We start from the raw sequence: 27,704 nt of genomic DNA on the forward strand, positions 1-27,704 counted from the left end.
AACAGTTAATTACATCTCTGCGTAATAAGATTATTTTATTTGACGAATAATTTTGCTTTCATGTTTTGGAGGGCAAATTAATTTGTCCACAGGCCCTGCCCAAGTATGTGCACTAGTTCAGTCTAGAGACTTCTCTCTCCACGCAATATTGTCTGCGTTCCAAAGGGCACCTTATTCCCTATATAGTGCACTACTTTTGGCCAAAACCCTATACGCCCTGGTCAAATGTAGTGCACTAAGTAGGGAAAGGGGTACCATTTGGGATGCAGTCGTAGAGAGTGAGAGATCACCCCATTCCAAGTCTTCCGTTCGAACGCCATTCATGCAGGATTAGGATGCTAGCGAAGCTAAACAAAGTCCTCTTGTCCTCGATGCTAGGTTAAAGTTTGCTTCCATTCTACCTACTGACAGGTGTGCTGAAGAGCCTGTTCAGTTCGGCCATTTTGAGGCCTGTAAAGCCTCCAGCTTCCTGGGCTGATGGAGCTACCCAGTCCATGCTAAATAGGGCTGCAGCGCTGAGTGGGCCACTAGTCTCAGTCTCAGCTGTCTGGCTAATACCAGCCGATCTTGGCCGCCAGCGAGAGGTTGCACTGTGGGGGATTTTCAGTCTCTCTTAAATAAAGCATAGTTGGAATGCCAGGCTTCAGAGTGGCTCACAAACAGGAGTTGGGGGGGGGGGGGGGTCAGGAGAAAAAGGTTGACTGTCTTCCCTCAGTGTGACGGACAGGCAGCTCAGTGCAGAAATGAAAAGGAGGAAAAGCTAATTCTTGACTCCACGCTAAGCAGTTCATTGATATGCAAAGGACCGGGGAAAGGGATAGAGGGATCTCCAAGGGTAAACATAGTTGTTGGCTGGAAGAAGGAGATTTTGGGAATATTTTCATGAGAATTCATTCACTCTTGGACTTGGAGTAGTTTAAAAAGCCCACGAGAGATAGCTTTAATCTGGAGCCAATATCTATCACTCACAGGAGTTTTGATTTCAGAATGTGTTTTATTTTATTATATCCCAACATTTTCAGCAGATAGCAAAGTAAACCAAGTCCTACCTTTATGTAATGAGTTTATGTAGGGAATTCCAATAATATTGAAGTAGTTAATTTGCCTGTTTCTTCATAAAGTTGAAAAGAGCTGTTTATGTCAATGCAACATGACATTAGCTTCACGTTAGCTTCACGTTAGCTTTACGTTAGTTTCACGTTAGCTTCACGTTCGCTTTACGTGGCTTGGTGTAAGATCATCATGTTGCTTTTACCTAAGGAAAGGGCTCAGAGCTCTAATGGACCAACGAGTTGTTTCAGAGAATCAACTGCCAGGCAGCTAGACAGCTTATTAAGTTGGCTAAACACACTTCACCATTCCATCATGTCATCTCAACATGCCATGCAAAATATTCTCTGTCAATGACACAAAAAGGCACTGACCTCAAATTCCCAGCCTTCCTTAGTTCATTGAGTGAACTGACTTTTTCTGCATAGTGTTTTCTCATGCTAATGCCTAATGTAATGGCTAACCTGTGTGACTGGGGCAGGGCCTGCAGAGTAGAGTGAGTAGTCGGGTGGGGAATATAAAGGAGCCCAGACCTAGACGGAAGGGAAGGTGCTGTGTGTGTGTATGGGGGAAGACTTTCTCTTTTAAACGGTTCCTCTTTGTGTGCAGTCATGGGAAAGAGCGTTTGAAAGGTGAAGCACCAGGGGAGGCACTGGCAGGACAGGGGAAAAATAGGGGAAGTCTGGGAAGGCCAATATTCTGTCCTTTAACAGTGCCGTGTAATCCGCTAATCCGGTGTGGAGTGGTGGAGTGGCCCAACCGCCGGTGGTCCGACTCCGGGGTGCAGGGGTGAACCGTGCTGACCGCGGCCACAGGAAGTGTAGGAGGGAGAGTGGAGGGTGGGAAAGGCCTTGCCTCATTCCAAACCTGGGTTCAAATTCTTTTGATTTCTTTTTATTAATTTGGTAATTTTCTTGTTGGGAGGGGCGGGGCACAATACACAAATTCATGTAATTGAATTGCTCGCATACACCCGTGGGCTGGCACTCAAACAGATTTTTTTTTTTTTTAAGTACACAAATACAAAGCATTGATCCCCCTGATCATACCACAGAGCAAAAAGTAATAATACATGTGATATTTAAAGGATGGAAAAAGAGAAGAAGTGAGCCTCCAACCCCAACCTCCCTCTCCATTCCCCCAACCCCACTCATCCAACATGTCTCCATCCAAACATGTTTTCCACCCCTTCGTACTCCCCTTGCTTGTCAGTCCCCCCCATCTCCACATACCACCCCTTCCCCATGGGCCTGAAAAACAAAAAAGTAAAAAAAAAAAAGATGAAAGTAGGTACATATACTGAATATATATGCATTGCCAGTCAAAAGTTTGGACACACCTACTCATTCAAGGGTTTTTCTTTATTTTCTAAAACTATTTTCTACATTGTATAACAATAGTGAGGACATCACAGCTATGAAAACGGTGGGAACCACACATGCAGAGATCATCCGTTCACCTATTCTGCCTCTCACAAAGACACAGCAGTTGCAACCAAAAATCTCAAATTTGGACTCATCAGACCAAAGGACACATTTTCACCGGTCTAATGTCCATTGCTCGTGTTTCTTGGTCCAAGCAAGTCTCTTCTTCTTATTGGTGTCCTTTAGTAGTGGTTTCATTGCAGCAATTTGACCATGAAAGCCTGATTCGCACAGTCTCATCTGAACAGTTGATATTGAGATGTGTCTGTTACTTGAACTCTGTGAAGCATTTATTTGGGCTGCAATTTCTGAGGCTGGTAACTCTAATGAACTTATCCTCTGCAGCAGTGGTAACTATGGGTCTTCCTTTCCAGTGGCGGTCCTCATGAGAGAAAGTTTCATCATAGTACTTGATGGTTTCTGCGAATGTACTTGAAGAAACTTTCAAAGTTCTTGAAATTTTCCAGATTGTCTGACCTTCGTGTCTTAAAGTAATGATGGACTGTCGTTTCTCTTTGTTTATTTGAGCTGTTCTTGCCATAATATGGACTTGGTCATTTACCAAATAGGGTTATCTTTTGTGTACCAAACCTACCTTGTCACAACGCAACTGATTGGCTCAAACACATTAAGAAGGAAAGAAATTCCACAAATTAACTTTTAGCAAGCCACACCTGTTAATTGGAATGCATTCCAGGTGACTACTTCATGAAGCTGGTTGAGAGAATGCCAAGAGTGTACAAAGCTGTCATCAAGGAAAAGAGTGGCTACTTTGAAGATTTCAAATATAAAATCTATTTTGATTTGTTAACCTTTTTTGGTTACTACATGATTCCATGTGTGTTGTTTCATAGTTTTAATGTCTTCACTATATTCTACAATGTTGAAAATAGTACAAATAAAGAAAACCCCTTGAATGAGTAGGTGTGTCCAAACCTTTTACTGGTACTGTATAAACAGTATATCCTTTTTTTGTATGATTGTCCTTTATAGATTGTTTATTTGTTTGTGCTGGGCTTCAGCTGAGATTATTCTTTACAGAGTCAAATGTGTTCTCCAGGCCTCAATTGTTCCTTGACTAGCGCCAATCATTCTCACTGTCAATCATTCTAATGTTATAACTGTATCCACTGGCAGATTGGGAAAGAGTGAGGTGATTGCAGTGCTGCCTGCCAGCAGTAATCGTTTCTGATTTTTTGACAGATTCAAGGAGCTATCATCATTAAGTAATATAGTAGATGCAAAAGATTGAGTATTTACATTCATGCACTTTGTAACTTTGTAACTGTGTCCCAGAAGCATTTAACTGCTGGGCATTTCCTCGTCATGTGAGGGAATGTGCCTACCTAATTTTGGAGACACCAGTTGAGAGTTGGGGACAATTTCATCGTAAAACGTTTCCTTGGTGTTAAATACGGTCTCTAAAGCAACTTTAAATGTATAAATTGATGGTTCGGATTACGGGATGCCAATGTCATATTTTGGAATTATTCCATTGGTTTGATTGTGCCAGGCAAGCTCAGTTAAGTGCAGATACTTAACAAGTACTATTTGAAACCAGGATTTGTCTGCCTCACACTACTCTGGCCACTAGACTGATCCACCTGCTGGGGTGCCTCTTATAAAAAGCTTACAGTGTCTGTTAAAAGTTAAGCAGGCCTGTTATTTTCTGCCCTTTAAAGTTTGGACACAATAGTTGATTTTGTTTATTAGGAGGAGCCTGCCTGTTAGTTACCGTTCACAAAGTTACTGCCGTGGAACGTCCTACACAGCGAGCCTTGGCTTTTAAATCACCATGAGTTTTAGCAGCTTTTGGCAATGTGCTCAGCTACACTTCGGTGTAGGTCTAACATATAAAGTTTAGCAGACGTTTTATAATTTAAGTGTAAAATATGTTGTTGTTTTTTTTCTGTGAGAATCACTCAAAAGTATAGGGATGACTCCATCTTGAAAAATGGAGATGATAAGTCATGCATTGATCAGTCCTCTAAAGCTCTCTTAAGTCCTACTGCCAGTAGACTATAACTGATTACGGTAATGCACTTCTTTCTTTGAAAACCCTCCTACCAAAGCCCTCCTACATAAAGCCCTCCTACCAAAGCCCCCCTACCAAAGCCCTCCTACCAAAGCCCTTCTACCAAAGCCCTCCTACATAAAGCCCTCCTACCAAAGCCCTCCTACCAAAGCCCTTCTACCAAAGCCCTCCTACATAAAGCCCTCCTACCAAAGCCCTCCTACCAAAGCCCTTCTACCAAAGCCCTCCTACATAAAGCCCTCCTACCAAAGCCCTCCTACCAAAGCCCCCCTACCAAAGCCCTCCTACATAAAGCCCTCCTACCAAAGCCCTTCTACCAAAGCCCTCCTACCAAAGCCCTCCTACCAAAGCCCTCCTACCAAAGCCCTCCTACCAAAGCCCTCCTACCAAAGCCCTGGCTGATTATTTGAAGGGGGAAGTCACAAGAATGTCCAGCTGTAGGTTGACTCAATGGGACACATTGCGATTGGTCGTGTGATTGACGTTAGTCATGGCTAACACGGGGTGTCCAGACCCAGCACCGTATTTAGCCCAGCTAGTGCTAACTATCCTGAAGCTATGTTAGCCTATGAGCTCCTTGTGTTTAATCGGGCCCCCTCTGAACCCAGTTGTGACGTGTTTAGTGATTTCACACTTGCTTTGTACCGTGAAGCCCCCTCTGTCTTCTCAAATGTTTTGAAGCATAAATAATATGTTGCTCCCATGATTTTCAATGCATGACTGAACATATCTTGGGTCACAGGAAAATGAATTCTGCCATGTCATTTTGGATGGATCCAACCATTAGAGGCCATTGACAGTTAGGTGTTACAAGAGAGGATCATGACATGATGACATTCGTGCTAAGGCTCATGAAAATCTATTTTTTTGTTGTTGCTGAAAATATTTCCTTCTGCCACTCCATGGATAAATAGTATTTTTTCGAAAGCATTAAGGCACCAGACACATATACCATTGGATAAGAGAGTGTGATATTTTAACATATCAAATTAGATATTTTTTATTCTTTCAAAAGACAAGGGTGTCCCTGGTCTATGAGAAGTTACTATTTCAGTTGCGTCACCATTATATTGAGGAATCTGTTATGTGGAGCCTAGTGCATGGTAGATCCATACATAGGATCACTCAGGCCTTTTGAGCGATATGACCTCTGTTGGCGAAAGAAATGCCTATTTGAATGCCTAACTCATTAGATAGCTGCCTATAGAGTCGGAGGGGCTTTGAATGTTTTCGTATTGAGGTGTCATCTCGATGGTGAATGATCCAACAATGTTTTTATTATGGATCCCCCCCCTCACCCCTTGCGCTCGCCCCACTTCCTAACAAGAGACACAGCCAGGCTGGAATGCAGTGGTTTCCATGACGCTAATGAAGTAAAAATGTGGCGATGTGGTTCTGGCAAGCCCTCTCCTCTCGCTCCCTTGGCCTCTTCATTGGAATGGGAGACTGATCCCTATAGCTTCTATTCCCAACAGAGGGTTCCCGGGAATGTCTCTCTCTGTTCTCCCATAACCTGGCTAAGCTTGGATGTGGGTTTAAAGGGGCATGTTTGGGACAAAACCCAGGGGAGGGTACCACCACCGACCAAACAACCTCGCTTCCTCCCACCCGACCCTCCCTCCCCCCCTCCTTAACCCAGCACCCCTCCTCCTCCCCCTCTCTCCTCCTGTGAAAAGTGAAAAGCCTGGCGTTGTGATTTATTGTTCCAAAAAATGCTTCATGTGGCAGGCAGGCCCTCAAGCAGACAGGCCCCACTGTTTGCAAATGGCCTCTGAGACAAAAGGAAAGCTTTTCCCACTCAAACAGACTCTTCTCAGCAAACTGATGGTTTTCCTGCATTGTGAAAAAAATGCTCCTTTCCTGGCAGCTAGCATACTATTAATTTGTTTTTCCTTTTACCAAATCTCATAATTGTTTTGCTCTAAAACTTTTGCACAGTAAGTAAAACAAAGCAGCTCTTCCAGTTCCCAGTACTCTGAGTGAGGGTTGTTTTCATGGTGAAACTGTCCCTCTCATCCATTGTGAAATAAGTCTCCCAGGCCTGTGGCTGCAACAGACAGGGGTCTACACTCGTTATGCTGGGGAGAAGTGTGGATAGCTGGAGGGCCCTGGTGGGAACAGGGTTCTGTCCCATTGTGCTCCTCTAACAGGGAGGCACAGGGTTAAACCACCAGCCTCTGTACATCATCCTGTGTCCTGCTGGGCCAGTGGACTAAACGTAATGTCCTTCTAGTAGCTCCATACAGGATGGCCTGGATGTAAAGACCAAGCAACAGCCATTACGAGGCGCCCGCCATCCTGCACCTGCAGAAGGAAGAGCCTCTGTCTCATGGGGCATTCAGGCTTTTTAATCTGCACCACCTCTAGACCTTGGAGGATTCTGTTACTCTGTGTCTATGTGAATGGGCCATAATGTACTGTGTGTGTTGACAGATGGTTCAGGCCATTGTGTGGACATTGTCATTCAAAGTGTATTGTCTTTAAATAGGGGTCTAATCTAACCCCTAGCCAATAAAGATCTGGAGGTTTGGGGCGGCTGGCAACCCTGACCCACCCAATGATGTACAGTACATAAACCCCTGATTGCTGATGCTATTTATTGGCAAATGAGAGGCTTTGAAGCCACTGATTAGCCAAATTGGCACTTCCCCAGTGTCCTTCTAAGCAGTCCTTCTAAGGAATGTTAAATGTATTAAATGAAATGTATTTAAGTGTTGTGTTGTTGTAGTGGGGACAGTAACATTTAAAAAATGTGACTTTAAGGATTTAAAAAAATATATATTTGTATGTTTAGCTCATATAATATAATTTAAAAGTATGCATTACGATGTGTGTAATATAATAAACATGGCAAAATCAAAGACGTAGACATTAATAAATGCATTTATATAGCTTCCAAAATCTTTTTTTACAATGGTAGTTCAGTCGGTCATGTAGTATATATATAAATCATTGGACACACCTGATCATTGTGTGCTGGCTGGGTTTTCAGTCTTTCCCAATCTAATGGGTTAGGACGCACGCACACACTAGCTTGGGAAAGACGGTACTGCAGGTCTGTGAAGCAAATGTCCTTCATTGCAAAATAACACAGACAGAAAGAGAGAGACATAGAGAGGAGCGGGAGACAAACAAGTGATAGAGTGGGAGGGAGAGAGAGAGAGAGAGACAGAGAGAGAGAGAGACAGAGAGAGAGAGACAGAGAGAGAGAGACAGGGAGAGATAGAGGGAGACAGAGAGAGAGAGAGACAGGGAGAGAGAGAGAGAGAGAGACAGAGAGAGAGACAGACAGACAGACAGACTGGTGAGCAGCTGCACTGTGCTGAATGTGCTCCTTCGAGGGGAACACCCCAGCAGAGTAGGAAGTTGGGATTTTATGAATCACTCAGCTACATTCTTTTTGCATTACATTATTGTTTCATTATGATCTTGTCCTAACATACCCACATCAAACCAAATAGTCTTTATTAAACCTGTAGACATACAGAACAACATCTTAATCTCTATAGACAGAGATAAATTTGACCTGTTTAGGAAGTACCCCCACCTTACATCCACTCCCTAATGCAGTTACAGCCTGCTGGATAATGGGGCTCAGTGTTGTGCATTATGGGGGCCAGAGGCACACTGCGAGGCTCTTCCTCGCAGGAGCCAGGCTGAAACATTTATTTTATTTAATCTTTATTTAACAAGGCAAGCCAGTTAAGAACAAATTCTTATTTACAATGACGGTCTACCCCGGCCAAACCCTAATCCGGAAGACACTGGGCTAATTGTGTGCCGCCCTATGGTATTCCTAATCACGGCCGGTTCTGATACAGCCTGGAATCGAACCAGGGTCTGTAGTGACACCTCTAGCACTAAGATGCAGTGTCTTAGGCCGCTGTGCCACTCGGGAGCCCAAAACATGGCAGAAGCCAGGCTGAAATCAGGCTGAAACATGGCAGGAGCCAGGCAACAAAATGGCAGGAGCCAGGCTGAAACATGGCAAGAACCAGGCTGAAGCATGGCAGAAGCCAGGCTGAAACATGGCAGGGCTGAAACATAGCAGGAGCCAGGCTGAAACATGGCAGAAGCCAGGCTGAAACAAAATGAAGAGAAAACACCAGGTTCTCCAGACACAGGAAGTAGCTGTAGTTTGACATCCAAAGAAGATGGATGGAGGCGGTTGCCATGAAACTGGGTATGGTTACCATGGAGCTGGGGAAGACTCCAGACATCCTGTAGAGAGACTGTTGGCAGAGCAGAGATGCTGCTGGGAGTTTTACAGTATACAATCAGTTGGTTTTGTAGAATCTGTTAAATCTGTTACTGTTGATCCAATGAAGGGTTCTGTTCTCTCTCGTATTCGGTCTGATGTTTATTGACATCATCCAATAAAGAACATTGATCTAGGGTTGGTTCACTTGTTGTTTTGACTTAATGATGAGGTCACTTGTTGGGCTAGTGGATGTTGTTGACTTGTGACTGGTAGTCCTTATAAAGTCGTCACTTCATGCTGTTAGATGTAGCTAGTGGTTGTGACAGTAACTTGTTCCCTGTGGTTCTATTATGAAGCAGTCGCATGTTGACATTTACTGTTGGTCAATATGAAGCAGTCCGACAGTCACCTACTGGTCAGCTGGCTGTATTTCCTGGTTGGAGGACAGCTGCCATTGTCATGGCGATGGCAGCCACATCCACCCAGAAACATTAGTTCCACCGCCGGCCCTTTTTGTCCCGCTCCAAAAAAGAGGGGGAATGAATAAAAGAAAAAAGGGGAGACGGCTAAAGTCTCCCTGATCCCCTTTTCCATACGCGGGGTAATCCAGGGGCGACCGTCAGCACAAATGTGGCTTTGACAGGCCTGCGAGTGTGTGTGTGTGTTTTGACTCTGACCCTCTCTGTGGCTCTCAGTTTCACTGGGCTCTGGGAATAACAGTCCTTGGTGGATACTGCGAGGCTTTGTCAGTGGTGGCACTGCCACACTCACTCGCCTGCGGTGGTGGATCAAAAATTCAAGGGAGTCGTAAAAGCATCTGGAGACTGTTAGATTAGTAATTTCTGTCCTCCCATTCAGCTGCTTTCTGATGAGCTCACCCTCTAACTATGTGGTGTATACATTAACAGGCTGGTTGAATACTAAAGTGCTCTTGATCTTACCATCTGTAGTGCCAGGCCGCACTGTAATTACTGAAGCATAAGTATTGGTCTGTTTTATTATGGATGTGTAAACACTACAGATAAATACTACACTAATTACAGGAAGACCACTACAGGTCATGTTTAGTTATGCATTAGTTATCAGGTAGTCATATTTACCGTCACACCTGAGTTCGCTAAGGCCTCTTTCTCTCAATGGTTAACACCTAGTATTAGATCCACATGTCTGACTAATGTGAATCAACACATAGTTGGAATTGCTTGACTGGTGTCTCCTCTTTATATTGAAATATATAACTCAGAAATCCTTATCATACATTGTAAACACTTACTGTACACTGAGTGTACAAAACATTAAGAACACCTGCTTTCTCCATGACATAGACTGACCAGGTGAATCCAGGTGAACGCTATAATCCCTTATTGAGGTCATCTGTTAAATCCACTTCAATCAGTGTATTTTTAAGCCTTGAGACAATTGATACATGGATTGTGTATGTGTACCGTTCACAGGGTGAATGGGCAAGACCAAAGATTCAAGTGCCTTTGAACGGGATATGGTAGTAGGTGCCAGGCACACCAATTTGTGTCAGGAAAGGCAACGCTGCTGGGTTTTTCATGCTCAACAGATGCCCATGTGCATCAAGAATGGTCCACCACCCAAAGGACATCCAGCCAACTTCACACAACTGTGGGAAGCCCTGGAGTCAACATGGGCCAGCGTCCCTGTGGAACGCTTTCGACACCTTGTAGAGTCCATGCCCCGACGAATTGAGTCTGTTCTGAGTGGGACTCACTTACATCTTAAAGAGATGGTTCTCTTTACAGTTGTGTCTTTGTGTCTTTCCCTCCAGATAAAATGTGCCTTATACAGTATATGAATATGAGCAAACACTGTAGCCATTGTGTTACTGAGATGGTTCTCTAACAATCTTGTCTTTGTGTCTGTTTGTCCTCCAGAGCACCAGGACTGTCTTCACCAGGTAGTCCATGAGCGTCTGGGGGAGCTGCTGCGCGTGTTGAAGGCCGTCATCAGCAAACACCAGACCCTCAACTCTGTGGATATCCTCAGTGCTGCAGGCACCGTCATCGCACAGGTCAAAGGTGAGCAGCACTCCCTAGAGCATAGAGACATGTCTCAAACACACCCTGACTCTCTGTCTCCTTCTCTCCCTGTCTCCCTGCCACCCTGTCTCCCTGCCTCCGTGTCTCGCTGACTCCTTGTCTTCCTGTCTCCCTGCCTCCTTGTCTCCCTGCCTCCCTGTCTCCCTGCCACCCTGCCTCCCTGTCTCCCTGCCTCCGTGTCTCGCTGACTCCTTGTCTTCCTGTCTCCCTGCCTCCTTGTCTTCCTGCCTCCCTGACTCCTTGCCTCCCTGTCTCCCACCCTAATGGCTCACAGTCCTTGCCTCCCTACCGTACCTCCCCCAGGCCTCATTTGGCTGGATTAGGTCTGGAAGAAGGTTTGTGCTTAAGCATTACAGGGCCAGCATGTTTGTCTGTTTAGCAAAACTAGAAGATGTATTTGCAGCAAGCTTTTGAGGATGAATTCACTCTAAATATCAGAACTTCACTCAAATAACACACACAGCATGTATTCAAACCGCTGACTGAAAAATACACAACATGTATTATTTGAATGTTTAAATCTGAATTCCTATTAAATCCAGTGGTAGGAGGGAGAGGAGTGTGTTTGACTCAAAGACTGAAGTCTTTGTGCTTTGTGTTGCTGTCCTGAGGGAATAGGGCTCAGGAATCCCATTTATCTTCTCTCCTCGAGATTATGATCAGCCATGGAGGGCAATTCTTCACTTGGCCCCCGCACAAGAATCTCTGAGTAGAGTATACCTCTGCTCAATTGGAATGGCATAGCGGCCTGGCCCTGGTTTGACAGCATACTTTTGGCAATGCTCTATGTTAACGAAGTACGGTGACACACTGACCTGGAACAAAAGCTGGGGAGGTGTTTGTGTGTGTGTGTGGTAGTGATGTAAATACCTATCCTTCCTTCCGCTCTAAATGCATTCTACCAAATGAATAAAAAGTGATTGAACCAAAGTCGATTCCAAGTATTGGCTTACACTACGGTATGCAGCCTGGGTGCATTTCAAGCAGAACTGAAGGAAGCTATTGTATAGCGGCTTGGACAGAGACAGAGACAGAGTGAGTGTTAGTGCTGGCTGCTGTCGATCTCCATGCTCTACTGTGACAGTTGGAAAGACTTCACATAGAGTCCTGTGGCTAGCTAGCCAATAGTCATGTGATGCTGCTAATGGCTAATCTGGTTTCAAGGCTGTGGGGCTTTCTCTTGGGAGCAGTTTAATATTAACAGTGCTTTGTGTATATAGGAACAGAACAGCAGTAGCACTGCTGAATCAAAATGCCATGTGCTTAAGGTACAAGCCCCAGTACACTCCCAATAAACGAACATGTTGTCCCTTCATTCTTAATTCCATACCTCATCTTAATAACCTTTCTCACCACTAGAGGGCCAGAATATGTGTCCTCTGTACCAGACCCTCACACAATGAGGCTCAACAGGCTATACACATACTCATTGGCATCCTTCCTTCTTTGGCCACATTAGTCACTTCACACACACACACGCACACACACACACCTGGCCTGGTCCCCATGTAATGTGAGACTGAAGTAATCAATTCAGGTAGATTCAAATAAGAGAAAGTGGAATATCCAGACGTGTGGCTGTGCTGAGACCCTGTGCCTAGGGGGAGATAACAGGGGTCTGTATCTCTCTCTCTCTCTATCTCTCTCTCTCTCTCTCTCTCTCTCTCTCTCTCTCTCTCTCTCTCTCTCTCTCTCTCTCTCTCTCTCTCTCTCTCTCTCTCTCTCTCTCTCTCTCTCTCTCTCTGTGTGTGTGTGCGTAGGTGGGTGTGTGCATGTTTGTGTGTATGTCTCTGCCCGCCATACTGGCTCAGTGGATCAGGAACAGGCCCCATTCGCTCATGCCTGGTCTAATTCATGCTCTCATAGTGGGGCTATGACTTTCACAGCACTGGTCTCTGTCCAGCGAGAGGAGACACATACCAGGAGGAAAGAGAGAGGGAGAGAAAAGGGTATCTATCTATCTCAAGATAAGCAAGATATCCTACATATAGTCTTACGAGTTCAGCAAAGGTCTTTATACAATGAGCAAATTAAAATATTTTTCTGTAGGTGGAGTATCACCCAATTAGCTAAGCCAAGGTTTCTGAGAAGGACACCAAAATTATATGTGATGAACACCATGACTTGACACCTGTCACATGAAACCTGTCATTTCCTGAATGAAGAGATGTGGTTGTTTCCCCTCCCTACATTGGTACAGTGTATGGTTGCAAAGTTCCAATAACTTTCCCAAAATGTTGAATCCCAGAATCAAGAATCCCAGAATGCCTCGCCTGGTTCACCAACTACTTATCAGACAGAGTTCAGTGTGTCAAATCGGAAGGCCTGTTGTCCGGACCTCTGGCAGTCTCTATGGCGGTGCCACAGGGTTCAATTCTCAGGCCGACTCTTTTCTCTGTATACATCAATGATGTCGCTTTTGCTGCTGGTGATTCTCTGATCCACCTCTACGCAGACGACACCATTCTGTATACCACTGGCCCTGCTTTAGACACTGTGTTAACTAACCTCGAGACGAGATATAACGCCATAAAACTCTCCTTCCGTGCCCCCCAACTGCTATTAAATGCAAGTAAAACTAAATGCATGCTCTTCAACCGATCACTACCAGAACCTGCCCACTCGTCCAGCATCTCTACTCTGGACGGTTCTGACTTAGCATATGTGGACATCTACAAATACCTAGGTGTCTGGTTAGACTGTAAACTCTCCTTCCAAACTCACATTAAGCATCTCCAATCCAAAATTAAATCCAGAATCGGCTTCCTATTTCGCAACAAAGCATCCTTCACTCATGCTGCCAAACATACCCTCGTAAAACTGACTATTCTACCGATCCTTGACTTCGGCGATGTCATTTACAAAATATTCTCCAACACTCTACTCAGCAAACTGGATGCAGTCTATCACAGTGCCATCCGTTTTGTCACCAAAGCCCCATATAGGGGGCGGCAGGGTAGCCTAGTGGTTAGAGCGTTGGACTAGTAACCGAAAGGTTGCAAGTTCTAATCCCCGAGCTGACAAGGTACAAATCTGTCGTTCTGCCCCTGAACAGGCAGTTAACCCACTGTTCCTAGGCCGTCATTGAAAATAAGAATTTGTTCTTAACTGACTTGCCTAGTTAAATAAAGGTAAAAAAATTAATAAAAAAAAATACTACCCACTACTGCGACCTGTATACTCTCGTTGCCTGGCCCTCGCTTCATATTCGTCGCCAAACCCATTGGCTCCAGGTCATCTATAAGTCTTTGCTAGGTAAAGCCACGCCTTATCTCAGCTCACTGGTCACCATAGCAGCATGCTCCAGCAGGTATATTTCACTGGTCACTCCCAAAGCCAATTCCTCCTTTGGCCTCCTTTCCTTCCAGTTCTCTGCTGCCAATGACTGGAACAAATTGCAAAAATCACCGAAGCTGGAGACTCATATCTCCCTCACTAACTTTAAGTATTTATTGTAATTATTTCTCCACTATGGCCTATTTATTTCCTTACCTCCCTTATCTTACCTCATTTGCACACACTGTATATATACTTTTTTTCCTATTGTATTTTTGACTGCATGTTTGTTTATTCCATGTGTATCTCTGTGTTGTTGTTTGTGTCACACTGCTTTGCTTTGTCTTGGTCAGGTCGCAGTTGTAAAAAAAGAAATTGTTCTTAACTAGCTTACCTGGTTAAATAAAGGTGAAATAAAAAAAATACATTAAAAAAGAGGGAACAAACAGGAAATCTGGAACCCTCCAACCTGGATTTCTGGAAAACTGGGTCATTTGGGGATGTTGCTGGAATTGTTCAGCCATAGTCCAGTCACATTATGTATGTGGGTCGTTGAGGCATTAACATTACCATGATGGCCCGATGGCCCCCAATGACCTAATGGCACTGTGGCTTGATGGCCCCCAATGGCCTGATGGCCCCCAATGGCCTGATGGCCCCTATGGCCTTCCTCCTATATCCTGGCTAAGTCATGTATGTTTGCTTCCATCAATATCTGTTTTGTCAGCAGGCTTCCCCTGCAGTAGGCTCAGAGGTGGAATTTATTAGTGTTCGTTCAGGAGTCATGTGCTTTCCCAGTGAAAACAATGCCGTTTTTGCCTGATGATGTAACATCCACGTTTGGACTGTGGTTGGCCGGAGCGAGTGCTGGCATTGTGTTCTAGTGAGCTTCAGGATGTCCTGTGTTGCGGGGAGGGGAGGAGGGGGTAGGAGAGGACGTAAAGGCCAGAGAGACGCAGCGATAGCGTCCTAGGCAGAGGTAGCTAGCTAGCTGCGTTCACAGACAGACTCTCACTGGACCCAAACTACCTTGAACCACTAACTCTGCTGTCCCGTCTGAAAGGGTTCTACCTCTCATAAGAGCTTCTGGAACTTATGGAATTGGCTTGAACCCTGTACTGGAGACATTTTGCCTCCATTCCCTGGAAAGAAATGCCTTATTAGGTGACACAAATGGAGATAAAGGAAGAGACTTGTGTGCCATTTCCCCTGTGGCAGTTGGAGAACGCTTTAGTGCATTAAAAAGGCTGTAGATCAGCTTGACCACTAGAGGCAGGTCCCCCTTTGGAACCACTGAACCCACAAAGGACCTACTGAGTAAGGAGTGGCTCTACGGTCAAGGAGTGGTTGTACCATACACCCAGGAAAACCAACAGAGAAGAGAGAGAAGTCCTTGAGAGCAGCTTGGGTAGAAAGAGTTTGGTGCTATAACAACCACCCGACGGCGGACCACATCATACACACAGACTGAATGCTAAAAAGGGTTCAGCCTCTGGAGGGCAAGCCTGGTCGTGGGTAAGTGGTGGCTGGCATGTGTGTGTGTGTTTTACGGTAGAGTTCCTCTTGTTCTATAGAGACAGGAAGCCTGCACTGTAAGAGCATAGAGAGCTGCTGGTCTCTCTCTCTCTCTCTCTCTCTTTGAGTCTCCTAGTTCCTTTGTCGCTTGCTTACCTATTTCCTGTATGACGAAGAGGATTTTAGAATGGAAACTGTTTGTGGTTATTGTGCTGCTAAGTGTTGTTTGAACTGTTTGGAACTAAGTCTCCATGGGGCTCAACTAACTAGAAAACCTTCAACCTGGACTACCGATCGATTACTTAGAGCATTCTAATATATCTCATGTAAAAAAAGACATCTCAAAGAACTTTCTGGTAAGAAGAAGAAATAGTGCTTTCTGCAATACTCTTTCCTTGAACCATTCTCTTGATCTCCTGTTCCCCTCCTGATCTCCAGACATCTCTATTGTTCGGCGGAGAGAACATCGACACTAGGGGAATGGCCTCAGGGAATGGCGTCACTGGTTTTGCGACCCAAATGGAACCCTATTCTCCTATAGTGCACTACTTTTTACCAGGGTCCACAGGGATCTACCATACCGCTCTGGTCCAAAGTAGTGCAATATATAGTGAATAGGGTGCCATTTCAGATGCGGCTTGGGCTGCTGGTGCTGCCTGTTGAGCTCCTATTCTGGTTTATTTTCTCTCCTCCCGAGTGAGACAGGAAGTTTATTGTGGAGACTGATTATAGACCTATTTACATTGGTGTTTTTCCCTTCTCTTTTTCAGTCATCACTTTGTTTAGACTTAAGGCAGGAAACGGTGTGTCTTTCCAGATTACAATTCAAATCAGTACTGTTTCGGTCAAAACTCTGCTTTTTCTGTCAAATATCTACTGTTTCAGTCAAATCTCTACAGTTTCAGTCAAATCTCTGCTGTTTCAGTCAAATATCTACTGTTTCAGTCAAATCTCAAATCTCTGCTGTTTCAGTCAAATATCTACTGTTTCAGTCAAATCTCTGCTGTTTCAAGTGAAATCTATACTGGTTCAGTCAAATATATACTGTTTCAGTCAAATCTCAAATCTCTACTGTTTCAGTCAAATATCTACTGTTTCAGTCAAATCTCAAATCTCTACTGTTTCCGTCAAATATCTACTGTTTCCGTCAAATATCTACTGTTTCAGTTAAATCTCTGCTGTTTCAGTCAAATCTCTGCTGTTTCAGTCAAATCTCTACTGTTTCAGTCAAATCTCTCTGCTGTTTCAGTCAAATATCTACTGTTTCAGTCAAATCTCTGCTGTTTCAGTCAAATCTCTGCTGTTTCAGTCAAATATCTACTGTTTCTGTCAAATCTCAAATCTCTACTGTTTCCGTCAAATATCTACTGTTTCAGCCAAATCTCTACTGTTTCAATCAAATCTCTGCTGTTTCAGTCAAATCTCTACTGTTTCAGTCAAATATCTACTGTTTCAGCCAAATCTCTGCTGTTTCAGTCAAATCTGTACTGTTTCAGTCAAATCTCTGCTGTTTCAGTCAATTCTCTGCTGTTTGTGTCAAATCTCAATTCTCTGCTGTTTCAGTCAAATCTCTGCTGTTTCAGTCAAATTTCTACTTTTTCAGTCAAATCTCTACTGTTTTAGTCTTTTCAGGCCTAACTACAACTATACTGATGAAGTGTTTTGGGGATATATGGTGATAGAGACGGACTATTTCACAACACTCATCACTACCTCATGTTATGTAGGCTCTCAACCTGTATAGCAACATATTCGGATAATGATTAGTCTCATGTTCATGTAGGTTATATGTTTTGACATTACAGTGCATCTTGTCTTCAGTTCTGAATAGGTATAGGTTGTCCCAGTTATTTGTTTTCACAGTTTAGCCTAACTTGCTTCATCTGTTTTGACAGGTGTTAACTTCAAGGATGTGAACGAGGAGAACAAGCAGAAGCTTTTCGGAGAGATATACACTTCCATCGACACATTGGCATTCACCTTTGGCAATGTGTAAGTACAACGTTGTAATAGTGATTGTATTTTTTTATTCCATTTGCACAACAGCATGTGAAATTTATTGTCAATCAGTGTTGCTTCCTAAGTGGACAGTTTGATTTCACAGAAGTGTGATTGACTTGGAGTTACATTGTGTTGTTTAAGTGTTCCCTTTATTTTTTTGAGCAGTGTATATTTAAATAGGTGCAGGGTATCCTTGTCTTACAACTCTAGATAATATAATACTCTCAACCTTCCGTCTGTGTTTCCTTGCATAATGGCTGCTTGTGTTGTTGACTCTTAAAGTGTTGCCAACACTTCAGGGGAAGTTGCCCACACAACCACCGATCTAGGATGAGATTTGCCCTACCCCAATCCATACACTTACCATTGTTCTAAACACAACACATCTGACCCCAGACCAGTGCCTAGGGGTTATTTCCATGCCTTTCATTGTTGTTGTGTGTTCCTCTTTCAGAGTGTCTGACTTCCTTATGGGAGATGTAGAGAATGGATCAGCGTTGGGGCTGCCCCTGACTCGGAGAAGCAGGGTAAGACAAACACACATAGATACATACACAACTGTCTGTCTGGACATTATGTATGTATTTACAGTAAAGGCATGTGATTGACTGTCTAAAGATACCCAGGATGGAGAGGTCAAAGGGTGTGGTGCTCTCAGGAAACAACAACATAACACTGTATGATGGGGCTGGGAGATTGTTTCCTGTTTGAAGTGGAGGGTACTCCTGAAATATCTTCTAGTGATTAATTACAGCATGACAGGGTGTTGATGTAGTTTGTAGCTTTTAACTATAACACAAAGGGAAATTAAAATGCTCACTAGCCATGGTCATTATGTCATGTCATGTACCATCCAGTTCCTTACTCATCACTGTGGAACTGTTCTGTCTATCTGTCTCATTCCCAGTCGTTTGAGAACCTTTCCGTGGAATCTGTAGTATCCGGTCCAGAGAAAGATGATCCGTCAGGTAACATGCACTACAACCACCATGACACCTTACTACTCCATCCACTTAACAACTGATAGCAGTTCACAATTTACGATGTACTCTATCACAGCTTGGCTTGGCTCTCCCTTATAAAAACATTACATATTGACATAAACCAGCCCTGTCTTTGTGTATTTTTTAATGAAAAATAAAAATAATAAATTACATTTTTATAGCACTATTAATAGGATCTCAAAGCACTTCAAGAGCAAGAAAACAAAGAAGCAATATACCATGACAGGTCAACCAATAGAGGCCAAGTCTTTTATAGCTGCATCCTCCGAAGATGGAAAGGGTCAGTTTTTGGCCTGAGCGAAGGGAGCTGGTCAGAAGATGGTAGATGATGGGGATGGAGTCTGCTGATGATCTTGTAGAGGGCAAGTCTGGGAACCAGCCTGGGTTTTATAGCCACTGGGCTTCTCCTCTTCCTCTCTGTGTAGAACCCACTTGGGGGATTCCTCAGCAGCTGTGGGCGCCAGCAAGCTCACCACGCAAAGTTCAGAATAGTAGCCAGTCGTCCTCATTAAGAGCCCTCTTTCTCAGTACTGCTGTATTCCTCTGTCTCCCGTTCCTCTCACGCTTCAGGCGATTCCTCAAATGATATTCTCAAAACAGCTGGAATTGACAGCCAGGTGAAACAAAAAAAGATGGTACTGTGCCCAGATGTATTTTTTAAACAAATCTAGTTAGCCAAGCCAAAAATAGTTAACCAGTCAGTCAATCTGCAAATCCGTGGATCAAAAAGGGCAGATATACGCAATAAAAACGAAATGTCATCAAAAACAACACTTGAAAACCCCTAAAATTAACTAAAGATGATTAGGTGTCAATGTGTCGATAGGCTATATGTCACTTGGGGTGACAGTACACCCAAAGTACTGTGGGGAGCATTGGAGTCAACATGGGTTGTGGAACACTTTTGACACCTTGTAGAGTCAATGCCCATATGAATTGAATCTGTTCTGAGGGCAAAAGTGGGTGCAACTCAACGTCTGTGCCAAGTGGGATGGCTCTAGAAGAGTTCGTTGAGGGAAAGTGCCCTCTCCACTATCATCTTAATACAGCTTCATCTGTCAATCTGTGTTTCGTCACTCTGTGTACTCAACAAACCACATTCCCTCTGTAACAAATCTGGGTGGCTAGAAACACGGAACCACTGTGAATAGCTCATCGTAATATACCTACTACTGTACATACCATTTTATTTATATTGTCTGTACACACCACATATTTATATTCTCACTCTAATACAGTGCCTTCGGAAAGTATTCAGACCCCTTCACATTTTCCACATTTTGTTTCGTTACAGCATTATTCAAAAATGTATTACATTTTTCCCCCTCATCAATCTACACACAATATCCCATAATGACAAAGCAAAAACAAGTTCTTAGAAATGTTTGCTAATTTATAAAAAAAAAAATGAAATGAAATATCACATTTCAAATCAAATCTAATGTTATTTGTCACATACACATGGTTAGCAGATGTTAATGCGAGTGTAGCGAAATGCTTGTGCTTCTAGTTCCGACAATGCAGTAATAACCAACGAGTAATCTAACCTAACAATTCCACAACTACTACCTTATACACACAAGTGTAAAGGAATGAAGAATATGTACATAATACTATATGAATGAGTGATGGTACAGAATGGCATAGGCAAGATGCAAGATGGTATCGAGTACAGTATATACAAATGAGATGAGTAATGTAGGGTATGTAAACATAAAGTGGCATGGTTTAAAGTGGCTAGTGATACATGTATTACATCAAGATGGCAAGATGCAGTAGATGGTATAGAATACAGTTTATACATATGAGATGAGTAATGTAGGGTATGTAAACATTATATGAAGTGGCATTGTTTAAAGTGGCTAGTGATACATTTTTTACATACATTTTTACATTATTAAAGTGGCTGGAGTTGAGTCAGTATGTTGGCAGCAGCCACTCAATGTTAGTGGTGGCTGTTTAACAGTCTGATGGTCTTGAGATAGAAGCTGTTTTTCAGTATCGGTCCCTGCTTTGATGCACCTGTACTGACCTCGCCTTCTGGATGATAGCGGGGTGAACAGGCAGTGGCTCGGGTGGTTGTTGTCCTTGATGATCTTTTTGACCTTCCTGTGACATCGGGTGGTGTAGGTGTTCTGGAGATTAGGTAGTTTGCCCCGGTGATGCGTTGTGCAGAACTCACTACCCTCTGGAGAGCCTTACGGTTGTGGGCGGAGCAGTTGCCGTACCAGGTGGTGATACAGCCCGACAGGATGCTCTCGATTGTGCATCTGTAAAAGTTTGTGAGTGCTTTTGGTGACAAGCCAAATTTCTTCAGCCTCCTGAGGTTGAAGAGGCGCTGCTGCACCTTCTTCACCACGCTGTCTGTGTGGGTGGACCAATTCAGTTTGTCCGTGATGTGTACGCCGAGGAACTTTAAATTTACTACCCTCTCCACTACTGTCCCGTAGATGTGGATAGGGGGTGCTCCCTCTGCTGTTTCCTGAAGTCCACAATCATCTCCTTTGTTTTATTGACGTTGAGTGTGAGGTTATTTTCCTGACACCACACTCCGAGGGCCCTCACCACCTACCTGTAGGCCGTCTCGTCGTTGTTGGTAATCAAGCCTACCATTGTAGTGTCGTCTGCAAACTTGACGATTGAGTTGGAGGCGTGCATGGCCACGCAGTCGTGGGTGAACAGGGAGTACAGGAGAGGGCTCAGAATGCACCCTTGTGGGGCCCCAGTGTTGAGGATCAGCGGGGTAGAGATGTTGTTACCTACCCTCACCACCTGGGGGCGGCCCGTCAGGAAGTCCAGTACCCAGTTGCACAGGGCGGGGTCGAGACCCAGGGTCTCGAGCTTGATGACGAGTTTGGAGGGTACTATGGTGTTAAATGCTGAGTTGTAGTCGATGAACAGCATTCTCACATAGGTATTCCCCTTGTCCAGATGGGTTAGGGCAGTGTGCAGTGTGGTTGCGATTGCGTCGTCTGTGGACCAATTGCTGCGGTAAGCAAATTGGAGTGGGTCTAGGGTGTCAGGTAGGGTGGAGGTGATATGGCCCTTGACTAGTCTCTCAAAGCACTTCATGATGACGGAAGTGAGTGCTACGGGGCGGTAGTCGTTTAGCTCAGTTACCTTAGCTTTCTTGGGAACAGGAACAATGGTGACCCTCTTGAAGCATGTGGGAACAGTAGACTGGGATAAGGCTTGATTGAATATGTCCGTAAACATTTACATAAGTATTCAGCCCCTTTACTCAGTACTTTGTTGAAGCACCTTTGGTAGTGAATACTGCCTTGAGTCTTCTTGGGTATGACGCTACAAGCTTGGCACACCTATATCTGTAGAATTTCTCCCATTCTTCTCTGCAGATCCTCTCAAGCTCTGTCGAAGTTGGAATGTGAGCGTTGCTGCACAGCTATTTTCAGGTCTCTCCAGAGATGTTAGATCGGGTTCAAGTCCGGGCTCTGGTTGGGCCACTCAAGGACATTTAGAGACTCCTGCGTTGTCTTGGCCTGTTGGAAGGAGAACCTTCGCCCCAGTCTGAGGTCCTGAGCACTCTAGAGCAGGTTTTCATCAAGGATCACTCTGTACTTTGCTTCATTCATCTTTTCCTCAATCCTGACTAGTCTCCCAATCCCTGCCGCTGAAAAACATCCCCTCAGCATGATGCTGCCACCACCATGCTTCACCGTAGGGATGGTGCCAGGTTTCCTCCAGACGTGACGCTTGGCGTTCAGGCCAAAGAGTTCAATCTTAGTTTCATCAGACCAGAGGATCTTGTTTCTCATGGTCTGAGAGTTTTTAGGTGCCTTTTGGCAAACTCCAAGCGGGTTATCATGTGCCTTTTACTGAGGAGTGGCTTCCATCTTGCCATTCAACCACAAATGCCTAATTGTTGGAGTGCTGTAGAGATGGTTGTCCTTCTGGAAGGTTCTCCCATCTCCACAGAGGAACTCTAGAGCACTGTCAAAGTGATCATTAGGTTATTGGTCACATCCCTGACCAAGGCCCGTCTTGGTGGTTCCAATCTTCTTCCATTTAAGAACGATGGCGGCCATTCTATTCTTGGGGACATTCAATGCTGCAAAAATGTTTTGGTACCCTTCCCCAGATCTGTGCCTTGACACAATGCAGTCTCGGAGCTCTACGGACAATTCCTTCGACGTCATGGCTTGGTTTTTGCTCTGACATGCACTGTTAACTGTACGACCTTATATAGACAGGCATGTGCCTTTCCAAATCATGTCCAATCAAGTTGTAGAAACATCTCAAGGATGATAAATGGAAAAAGGATGCACCTGAGCTCCATTTCGAGTCTCATAGCAAAGGGTCTGAATACTTATGTAAATAAGGTAATACATTTGCAAATGTATTCACTTTGTCATTTTGGGGTATTGTGTGTAGATTGCTGAGGAAATTGTTTTATTTAATCCATTTTAGAACAAGGCTAGAGCCTAACAAAATGTCGAAAAAGTCCTGGAGTCTGAGTACTTTCCAAAGCACTGTATATACACTACCGTTCAAAAGTTTGGAGTCACTTAGAAATGCCCTTGTTTTTGAAGGAAAAGCACATTTTTCGTCCATTAACCTGTTTGGGGTGCAAGCCCGACCTCGGACCGAAAATGACAACAGCTGCAGAGCGCGAAATTCAAAATCTATTTTTTAAAAATATTTAACTTTTACACATTAACAAGTCCAATACAGCATTTGAAAGATAAACATCTTGTCAATCCAGCCAACATGTCCGATTTTTTAAATGTTTTACAGAGAAAACACCACATATATTTATGTTAGCTCACCACCAAATACAAAAGTGGACAGACACGTATGAATTATGATTATGAAGTATGAATTATGATTGAAGTAGCATGCACAACCAACCGAAATAAACTAAAACCAACCTAAAGAGCCCAGAAAAAACGACCTCAGATGACAGTCATATAACATGTTACACAATAAATCTATGTTTTGTTCATAAAAAGTGCATATTTTAGCTATAAATCTGTTTTACATTGATGCTACCCAAAAATGCTAACACATAGCTAGAGTCTGAATCCAGCCGGGAGTAGCCAGAGAAAATACATACACCAACGTCGGCTACTAATTACACCTCATAAAACATTTCAGAAAAACATATGGTGGATAACTAATGAAAGACAGATATCTTGTGAATACAGACAACATTTCCGATTTTTGAAGTGTTTTACAGCGAAAACACAATATATCGTTATATTAGCTAACATCATAAGCTAGCATAAGGCAGCATTGATTCTAGTCAAGCGCTAGCCTAGCATAGTTAGCAGCGTTAGCATTCAACAGTTCGACATATATATGAAAAAGCATCCCAAATTGGGTCTTATCTTTCTTGGTACTCCATCAGAATGTTGTAACGGGGTCCAATGTCCAGTAGAGTCTTTAGTTGGGTTCCAGAACGAAGGATTCCCCTCTTTGGTTAGCTAGCACGGTAGCATTGCTGCGCCAGAAAGCGTTTCTTCAAAAAATTCTTCCGTCGTTTCACATCTAAAGTCCAGAATAAATTGCAATAATATAATTAAAGTATATTGAAAAAACAACCTTTAGGATGATTTTGTGACATGTAGCAAATAATATCGTAGTCAGGCATCATATTCAAAGTTATCTACCTTGTTCCAGAAGCCGAGATCAAATTATCCTTCGCGCCCGGATTTTTATTTTAACTGCGCATGTCTCACAAGAAGTTCTGTTATTCAGTCCAGGGACGAGATATTCGACCCCTTTCAATTCTCACTTCCGCATTACAGTCTGAGGTACGCCTCTGACGTGTCCCTATGGTCCCAAGTCAAATGGCCTTTTATAGAGAAGGTCTTAAAGAGACACATCGCATTTTGGGAAACTCAATTCGGCTGGGAAAATGGCTGTAAAAATATTTCTGTTCGACTTAGAGAAACAATTCAAACCTTTTTAGAAACTACAGACTGTTATCTATCCAACAGTAGTAAATATATGCATATTGGAAAATAAAAAGTTTCTTAGGAGGCCGTTTGAAAATGTGCACACATTTTCCAGTTTTTTCAATATTCAGCGTGCAGCCAGAACAGGTTAAAATAACATAAAATTGATCAGAAATACAGTGTAGACAAATTGTTATGTTGTAAATGACTATTGTAGCTGGAAACTGCAGTTTTTTTATGGATTATCTACATAGGCGTACAGAGACCCATTATCAGCAACCATCACTCCTGTTTTCCAATGGCAAGTTGTGTTAGCTAATCCAAATGTATCATTTTGAAAGGCTAATTGATCATTAGAAAACCCTTTTGCACAGCTGAAAAGTGTTGTCCTGATTAAAGAAGCAATAAAACTGGCCTTCTTTAGACTAGTTGAGTATCTGTTTTGCGTAAGCATTTTTGGGTACGATTAGAGGCTCAAGATGACCGGAAACAAATAACTTTCATCTGAAACTCGCAGTCTATTCTTGTTCTGAGAAATTAAGGATATTCCATGCAAGAAATTGCCAAGAAACTGAAAAACTCGTACAACGCTGTGTACTACTCCCTTCACAGAACAGCGCAAACTGTCTCTAACCAGAATAGAAAGAGGAGTGGGAGGCCCCGGTGCACAACTGAGCAAGAGGACAAGTACGTTAGAGTGTCTAGTTTGAGAAACAGACGCCTCACAAGTCCTCAACTGGCAGCTTCATTAAATAGTACCCGCAAAACACCAGTCTCAACGTCAACAGTAAAGAGGTGACTCCGGGATGCTGGCCTTCTAGGCAGAGTTCCTCTGTCCAGTGTCTGTGTTCTTTTGCCCATCTTAATCTTTTCTTTTTAATGGCCAGTCTGAGATATGGCTTAGACTGACGAGTTTCAGAAGAAAGAAGAAAGTTCTTTGTTTCTGGCCATTTTGAGCCTGTAATCTAAATGCACAAATGCTGATGCTCCAGATACTCAATTAGTCTGAAGAAGGCCAGTTTTATTGCTTCTTTAATCAGCACAACCGTTTTCAGCTGTGCTAACATAATTGCAAAAGGATTTTCTAATGATCAATTAGCCTTTTAAAATTATTAACTTGGATTAGCTGACACAACGTGCCATTGGAACACATGAGTGGTGGTTGCTGATAATAGGCCTCTGTACGTCTATGTAGATATTCCTTCAAAAAAAATCAGTTTCCAGCAACAATAGTAATTTACAACATTAACAATGTCTATACTGTATTTGTGATCAATTTTATTTTATTTTAATGCAAACAAATTGCTTTTCTTTCAAAAACAAGGACATTTCTAAGTGACCCCAAACTTTTGAACGGTAGTGTGTGTGTGTGTGTGTGTGTGTGTGTGTGTGTGTGTGTGTGTGTGTGTGTGTGTGTGTGTGTGTGTGTGTGTGTGTGTGTGTGTGTGTGTGTGTGTGTGTGTGTGTGTGTGTGTGTAGTCTGTCTCTATGTAGTCTCTATGGTATAGTTAAGGGGCCTATATAAGCTCTCCTGTCACACAGAGTGACCTATTAGCTCAGTCATATTAACACATAGAGGAGGCAATCCCTGTCCTGTCCAGTCTACTTAGCATTACAATGTATTACCAACACATAACCCAAGGTCAACAGGGACTTTACTTTCTGACAGATCTGACACACACACTGTTGCGCATACAGTCATGCGCACTTGTACACACTCACGAACACACACACACAGTGATACACAGATACTCATACATGCGATAGAGAGGGGCTTGTCTGTAGCTAGTTGCCAGTAGCTGTTAGTCAGTAGGTAGCAATGCTCGGTCTCAGGCCTAGGCCCACTAACTTCTTCTTCCCCAACCCATGGCGTGTTACCATTACCATCACAGGTCCATCGCCGCCGGCGAGGGCGGAGGAGGTGGATGGTGTGGACGTGGCGCTGCAGCGGAGTGAAGGCGGGGTGGAGTCAGCTCTACTATACGCCAAGGCCTGGTCCAAGTACACCAAGGAGCTGCTGGCCTGGGTGGACAAACGACTCAGTGTGGGTGAGTCTCTCTCCCTCCCTTCACCTCTAACACACATAGGATTAATACAGAGAAACATCTCATTATTGGTGAGTCGGAGCCACAGAATAAAAAAAAAACTGTTATTAGATGATATATTATAAACCGTGTGGTTCGAGCACTCAATGCTGATTGGCTGATAGCAGTGGTATATCATTCCGTATATCATAGGTATGACAAAACATGTATTTTTCTGTTTTAATCACGTTGGTAACCAGTTTATAATATCAATAAGGCACCTCAGGGGTTTGTGGTATATGGCCAATATACCACGGCTAACAGCTGTATGCAGGCACTTTGCGCTGCGTCGTGCATAAGAACAGGGGGATGATGTAAGCTGTGTCACCGTTGGTATTTGGTATTTTATTAGGATCATCATTAGCTGTTGCAAAAACAGCAGGTACTCTTCATGGGGTCCACACAAAACATGAAACATTACATAACACAGAACATTAATAGACAAGAACAGCTCAAGGACAGAACTACATAAATGTTTTAAAAAGGCACACAGCCTACATATCAATGCATACACAGAAACTATCTTTCGGGGTTGGGGGTCTTTGCTGATCTTTAACTCCTTTTGCCTCAGCTCTGGAAGTGTTTTTTTTCTTAGCGTTAGCCTAGCATTAGCTACTGTACATTAGCTTAGTTTGTCCTAACATTAGCTAAGGTATATTAGCATAGTTTGTCTTAGCATTAGCTACTGTATATTACCTTAGTTTGTACTAGCATTAGCTACTGCATATTAGCTTTGTTTTTCCTGGCGTTAGCTACTGTATATTAGCTTAGTTTGTCCTACCATGAGCTACTGTATATTAGCTTAGTTTGTCCTAGTATTAGCTGCTCTATATTAGCTTAATTTGTCCTAGCATTAGCCTACTTGTAAACAATAATAGATAGTTTCACACCTGGTCTATATTGCCCCAGATATATACTAGGACAAACTTGCATGGGTTGAATATAACACTGATGAGGTTATTATATGCTTTTTCACTACAGTAAATGCTAAACTTACCTAAGCACAGTATAGTGTACACTCTTAGAAATAAGGGTTTCCAAAGGTTCTTGGGTTGGTTTGCATGTATCCCCATAGAATAACCCTTTTTGGTTCCAGGTAGAACCCTTTTTGGTTCCAAGTAGAACTCTTT

General features: G+C 43.4%; 1 protein-coding gene across 6 annotated transcripts in view; it reads left to right on the forward strand.

Moving 5' to 3' along the window:
• The window catches only part of arhgap29a (Rho GTPase activating protein 29a), a 75,784-nt gene that overhangs the window by 23,361 nt on the left and 24,719 nt on the right, over positions 1–27,704 (forward strand). For 4 of the 6 annotated variants that reach the window (XM_055881432.1, XM_055881433.1, XM_055881434.1 and 1 more), the window contains 5 exons: positions 10,612–10,755; positions 17,463–17,559; positions 18,023–18,095; positions 18,476–18,536; positions 26,383–26,538. In XM_055881432.1, the coding sequence (XP_055737407.1) occupies positions 10,612–10,755; positions 17,463–17,559; positions 18,023–18,095; positions 18,476–18,536; positions 26,383–26,538 (531 nt within the window). Of the gene's footprint in view, positions 1–10,611; positions 10,756–14,996; positions 15,568–15,758; positions 15,924–17,462; positions 17,560–18,022; positions 18,096–18,475; positions 18,537–26,382; positions 26,539–27,704 lie in introns of those variants that run through there. The other 2 variants (XM_055881435.1, XM_055881436.1) reach the window with 2 other exon arrangements.

This window comes from Salvelinus fontinalis, chromosome 25, assembly GCF_029448725.1.
Source record: "Salvelinus fontinalis isolate EN_2023a chromosome 25, ASM2944872v1, whole genome shotgun sequence".
In the NCBI taxonomy this organism is placed as follows: Eukaryota; Metazoa; Chordata; class Actinopteri; order Salmoniformes; family Salmonidae; genus Salvelinus; species Salvelinus fontinalis.